At 36.2% G+C, this 6,359-nt stretch overlaps 1 protein-coding gene across 1 annotated transcript; it reads right to left on the bottom strand.

Annotated features, from left to right (window-relative positions):
* Positions 1-5,120: 5,120 nt before the first annotated feature.
* Positions 5,121-6,077, bottom strand: LOC129642170 (olfactory receptor 2L2-like). Its single transcript, XM_055566728.1, has one exon. The coding sequence runs from the start codon at positions 6,075-6,077 to the stop codon at positions 5,121-5,123; it is 957 nt and encodes a 318-aa protein (XP_055422703.1).
* Positions 6,078-6,359: the final 282 nt, after the last annotated feature.

The following is a 6,359-nucleotide window of genomic DNA, read 5'->3' as shown; positions in this document are numbered from 1 at the left end:
CTCTTGAGAAGTATGTATGCAGGTCAGGGAGCAAAAGTTAGAACTGGACATGGAACAAGACTGGTTCCAAATAGGAAGAGGAGTATGTCAAGGCTGTATATTGTCACCCTGCTTATCTAAACATCTGTTTAGAACTACTTTTTTAATGTGTTCCACAGATTTTGTGTCATCATGTTTTCATGTCACTTGTCTTTAGTTTTTTGTTTTTGTTTTTTTAATTTCCTCTTTGATTTCTTCAGTGGCCCATTGGTTGTTTAGTCTCTATGTGTTTGTATTTTTAATAACATTTTTCATGTAATTGATTTCCAATCTCATAGCACTGTGGTCAGAAAAAAAAAGATACTTGATATGATTTCAGTTTTCTTAAATTTATTGAATCTTAGTATCTAACCAACTAACTCTTGCTATCTGATGCCAGTATACTGTGTTTTCCCACGTCGAGCCTCCTCAGTGTGCAACGATGAGCAGTGGCTATGATGGTTCATGGCTTGATGGTGGACATCTTGTTTCCATCCTGAGTTTCCTCAAGGCTCACCTTCTGGGGTTGCTGCAATGTGATAATTTGATGGCTGCAACAGTCTTTATTTACTGATTTGGCAGGCAACATTTTTCATTCATGTTTCCAAATATCCCCTTACCACAAACCATCACAACTTTATTTTTACATTCATATTCTTCCTTCTGTTTTTCTTTTTTCCCATTCTGAAATAAGAAGCATCACTCTAGGATAAAAGCTCTTTCTTTTACCTCAACAAGGAAATATATTTTTATTTCTCTTACCTTTTTCTACAAACCACATTCATTGTACTTTCCTTGCACATTGGGATGTTTCAATTACTATATCTAAAAAATTTAACCACATATATTAGACTTAACATCCTTCTGGTTTGGTAAATGTAAATGTATTTTGTACATCCTTAGAAACATATTTTCTCATAGAATGATCTTTCCTTAGTGTTGCACAAAACATGTTAACTAATCATCTCAACTGTCTTTTTATCCTTTGTTAAAGAAAGCCAAGAGCAGACACAGATTTATGTTCAGTAATACTTGCTTCCATATTTAATCATATTTGAAAATAGTTTTAATATTTAATAAATTTGCATCATTTAACTAAGCAGAACTCTAAGGTTTCAAGCTACTAAAAGAGTTTAGAATTTGTTGTTGTTGTTGCTGTTGTTTTATTTTAGAAAGCATTTTTAGGTAGATATATTTCATAAATACTCATCATCTTTAAAATGTTTTTATAAACTTTTGCTCTGTTTTCTTCTATTTAATTTACTTGTCATCAATAATTATGCTTATACAACCCACACACAAAAAAATTTATGGGCCATCAGACAAAGTCAGCCATCATCCCAAATTATTTTTCTTGCTGACGGATTTGATAAAAAAGATTAACTTGACCTTATTTTACTAATAAACCCAAGTAGAATAAAACTTCATTTCTGCATTATACTCAGTGTTGATAACTAAAAAAAAAAAATACATATTTTTTTTAATTAAAGCAAAACCCAAAAAGAAACAAAAACAAGTTAGCTTTTATTTTTGTAAAACATTTGAGTTAATTTTTATTACATTTGTAAGAGTTTTACAACTCCTTAATTCATATAAGTGGTTAATTTTGTTCAAGTCAATTTAAAATAACTCTTTTACAAATTAATTTTGGCAATACTATCCAAAGGTTAAAATATATCACACACTTACAACACCCATAGGTATATAGAAACATATGTCAACTTACAGAGCAATGTAAAGTGTCCTTATGTTTCAAAATTTAATCTTCAAAAAGGAAATTATGTCTGTTTAGATAACTAAGATTTTTACTAGAGTTTGGGCAGAGGAGCTTGTATCCATGTTCTGGATTTAGGGCTGTTAGTTTTTAAACTGTAATAATAAAATTTTCTACAGTGGCTTCAGAAGGCTTTTTTTTTCTTCCAGGTACTGGTAAATATTTCTGGCAGTATTGAACAAACGAGAGGGTGAAAAAGGTATTTTATTTGCTTCATCTACTGCTACTAGAGATGAAGATCTGGGAGAGTTGACTTATTAAACTTTCACCATTATCTAGCTTCTTCCAGTTTCTCAGTATCTCATCTGCATGCTCCAAGTGGAATTTACAATATGGCATGTAATTCTGGTATCTACCATAATTTTGTAAAGTTTTTCATGAATTTTTATTTCCCTTGATTATCTAAGAGTATAACAACAGCTTACTGGAAAATCCTTCGGGGTCTAGTAAACCCTAGGAGTGGCTCATATATAGCCTTCTTTTGAGCACAGATATGAAAGATTTCCCTGATAACTCAGTGGTAAAGAACCTGCCTGCAATGCAGGAGACCCAGGTTTGATCCCTGGGTTGGGAAGATCCTTTGGAGGAGGACATGGCAACCCACTCCAGTAATTTTGCCTGGAGAATTCCTGGGAGAGAGGAGCCTGGCTAGATACAGTTCATAGGGTCACAAAGAGTCAGACACTACTGAGTGACTAAACACAGCACATGAGGTATTACAAGAGGCTAACTTGGCGTACTTTTATGGTCTTGTTCCAAAATACAGCTATGGTCACAAGTTCAGTCAGACCACTTTGTCTTCATCTTATTTTCTGCCTTTTTATCAATTCACTAATTTCAGAAAATTATATACTTACAAAACCTTTTGACAATTCTTGCTGGGTTTTGGAAATTTAAAACTATGAGTCTTATTTTCACCTTTGATGAAGGGGTGGATGATAGCTAAAGAAGACTACCTGTAACCTTTTTTGGTGGGCCATGGTGTGTCAGTCAACAATGGATTCACATCTCCTGATCCCCGCTATTATTCAACACCTGAACTGGATAAGGAACCTGGAATGGACATCTATGTTCAACTCCACACTTCCTTAGATTATTTCCAGTGATAACTAACAAAAAGAATAGATATTACTATCATGTTTCTGGTTTGCATAATGTCATTCCCTTTCTATTCCAACCCCAAGCTCCTTCTCCCATACCTAAAATTACCCTACTTCTTTATTCCATAAATATCTATCTGTGTGTGTATGTGCTCAGTTGTATCCAACTCTTTATGACCCCATGGACTTGAGCGTGCCAGGCTCCTTTGTCCATGGAATTTCCCAGGCAAGAATACTGGAGAAATGGAGCAGGATACCATTTTCTCTAGCCCCTCAATTTTGGGGAAGTAAATGTAAAACATTTTCTCCTCTCTTTCTCTTGGCTGCCTTGTGGATGAACTCTGTTTTCTATAAACGTATTGGTTTCAGCATTTGACTGTCTGAGTGTCATGCAAATGATCCTGGATCAGTAACAACATCTTGAAACACTTAGCAATTTTACTGCTGAGGATTCTTTTGAGCAAAGGAGCTATAGATGGGGTGGTAGAATTATCACGCAGTTTTGATCCAGAAGCAGAGCTTGTACATGTGGACTCAGACAGCATGCATATGGAATCACTGGCCTGGTCTCATGTTTACATATACATCTGTGTTCAGTACCCCAGGGGAGTGACTGGGGTGTAATTAAGACTTGAACCAGTGGTGGTGTTGATGACAATGGCAGCTGCAGACAAAACAACAATGGTCAAAGTTTTCACCACCTAGGAGAGAGGAGTTTTGCCTAAAATGAGCAGTGACCCATGGTGGGAGTAGAGACAGATTACTGTTCACTTGAGTGGATAGATTTTTATTGGATGTAGAGATTGGGACCTATTTAGGAAAGAAGCTAAGCTATAGAATGAATTGCTAAAATTGGTTGATAAAAGTTGACTTCTGCCAACACATTTTAGTAGAAATATGGGATATAGTGAGTGGAGAATAAAATCTCATCTGAGAGGTATTATCTAATGCAAGAAATAGTGGCCACTTAGGAAGTAAACTGGGTATGTCCTGAATGTGAGCGATAGCTGCAGGAGTGTCCTTAATGTTTCTGCTGCTGCTCTGCTGCTGCTAAGTTGCTTTAGTCGTATCCGACTCTGCGACCCCATAGACGGCAGCCCACCAGGCTCCCCCATCCCTGGGATTCTCCAGGCAAGAACACTGGAGTGGGTTGCCATTTCCTTCTCCAATGCATGAAAGTGGAAAGTGAAAGTGAAGTCGCTCAGTTGTGTCTGACTCTTAGCGACCCCATGGACTGCAGCCTACCAGGCTCCTCCATCCATGGGGTTTTCCGGGCAACAGTACTGGAGTGGGGTGCCATTGCCTTCTCCCCTTAATGTTTCTAATTTCCATTAATTAGTCTACATCTTGACTCATTCATCTTATAAATAACTTCACAATTTACTTGCTCTCTGTTGGCATCTCCAGGTTCTGTTGTTGATCCTCAGATATAGCTGATGTTAAGTCACATCCCTAGAATCCAGAGTGGTATAATAACTTGAGAATCCCTTATTCAGAGTGCTATAAGAACTTGAAGTCTCAGCTAAAATTGCTTCAGTCGTGTCTGACTCTGTGCGACCCCATATACTGTAGCCTACCAGGCTCCTCTGTCTATGGGATTCTCCAGACAAGAATACTGGAGTGGGTTGCCATGCCCTCCTCCAGGGCATCTTCCATACACAGGGATCTAAATCACATCTCTTAAATCTAATCTGCATTGTCAGGTGGGTTCTTTAACACTAGTGCCACCTGGGAAGCCAGTTCAACCATAAGTTTCCATAAATTGAAAAAAAGAGTAACTGTTACTGGTAAATTATGTCTATTATGAAAATAACAGAAATAATTCTTATTTTAATTTGATCTAGATATCCAGGAAACATTTACATTTATGCGTTAAGCATATTGGGAAAATATTTGGAAACAGTGGAATTGTAATACTGAATGACCAGTTAAACAGCTTTCATTTTTATTACCACATGACAAAGAACCATTTGGTTTACAACATGTCAGCAAAAAATAAATGCATTTGAAATCAGTGGGGAAAAATTGAAGAAAAAAGAATGACACTTGAAACTACATATATAGATATGTATATATATACACATATGCATATATACAAATATATATTATAAATTTGTCTAGACATAATTTTCTTCTTCTCCAGATTAAACATAGTCCTTGAACATAATGATAAAGTAATTTACATTTCTGTATATTGATGAATGAGTTTATACCTAAGATGTGGGTACTCATGCCAAAATATTTGTTGACAATTTCACAGAGCAGAATCTATGAATTAATCTTCTCAGTGCTCCAATTACCTCTTTGTTTCTCAGGCTATAGATAACGGGGTTGAGCATTGGGGTCAAGATAGTGTAGAAGACAGCCAGAGCCTTGTCCTCGGTTGGAGTACGAAAGGATCTTGGGCGGAGATAAGTGTAAGCAAAGGGCATATAGTAGAAAGTCACCACAGTAAGGTGGGTGCTGCAGGTCGAATAAGCTTTCTTCCTCCCTTTGGTTGAGTGCATGTGATAAACAGCAAAGAGAACACGACCATAGGAACATGCAATACCAATGAAAGGCAATAAAAGGAAGAAGATGGTACTCATAAACACGGTATATTCATAGATCCAGGTGTCCATGCAGGCCAGAGTCAACATGGCTGGGACATCACAGAAGAAATGATTGATGGCCCTGGATTTGCAATAAGAGATACGAAAGGCATATGTGGTATGGGCACAGGAATTAATAGAGCCCATTATCCAAGATCCTATTATCATCAACATACAGACCTTTCTGCTGATTTTGATGGGATAGTGAAGAGGCAAGCAAATGGCTACATAACGATCATAAGCCATAAACATCAAGAGCAATGTTTCTGCACCTCCTAAAGTCAAGAAGAAAAAGCTCTGAATCCCACATCCAATGAAGGAGATAGACTTGTCTGCAAAGAGAAAATTGTAGGCCATTTTGGGAACAATGGTGGAGATGTAATTTAGGTCAATGAAGGAGAGCTGACTAAGAAGGAAATACATGGGTGTGTGAAGATGGGTATCCAGAAAGATGAGAAGGATCATAAAGAAGTTGCCAAACAGAGCGATTAGGAAAATTAGAAAAATAAGAATGAAAAAAAATTTGCCAAATCTTGATGAGGGGAACAACCCCAATAAGATGAAATCAGTTGATGTTTGATTATAATTTTCCATTGGTCATTCATATTATTTTTCCTAAAGGAAGACACAAAAGCAAACGAGTTAAGTTTAAAACTATGATATTTTTTATTATTTTAATTGGACTCTGTATTACTTAAAATGTTACAGTTCTTAAAAATGAACTGATTTTATTAATTTTACAAAACCAAAACCTTAATATTTTGAGCCAGAATTAAAATTTGAAGATGCAAACATTTTTGGTCAAAGTGTTTTCCAAATGTTCCAGAGTGTTTTCTATTAAGTAATCTAAAAATATATATATTACAACATCATTAG

The sequence above is a fragment of the Bubalus kerabau genome, chromosome 1 (assembly GCF_029407905.1).
Source record: "Bubalus kerabau isolate K-KA32 ecotype Philippines breed swamp buffalo chromosome 1, PCC_UOA_SB_1v2, whole genome shotgun sequence".
NCBI classification, from domain to species: Eukaryota; Metazoa; Chordata; class Mammalia; order Artiodactyla; family Bovidae; genus Bubalus; species Bubalus kerabau.
Note: the sequence above shows the minus strand (reverse complement) of the source record. Positions and strands in the feature narration are given on the sequence as shown.

Bases quoted from the DNA above. Each gene is read 5' to 3' on its own strand.
- LOC129642170 (XM_055566728.1), bottom strand. From the start codon at position 6,077: ATGGAAAATTATAATCAAACATCAACTGATTTCATCTTATTGGGGTTG.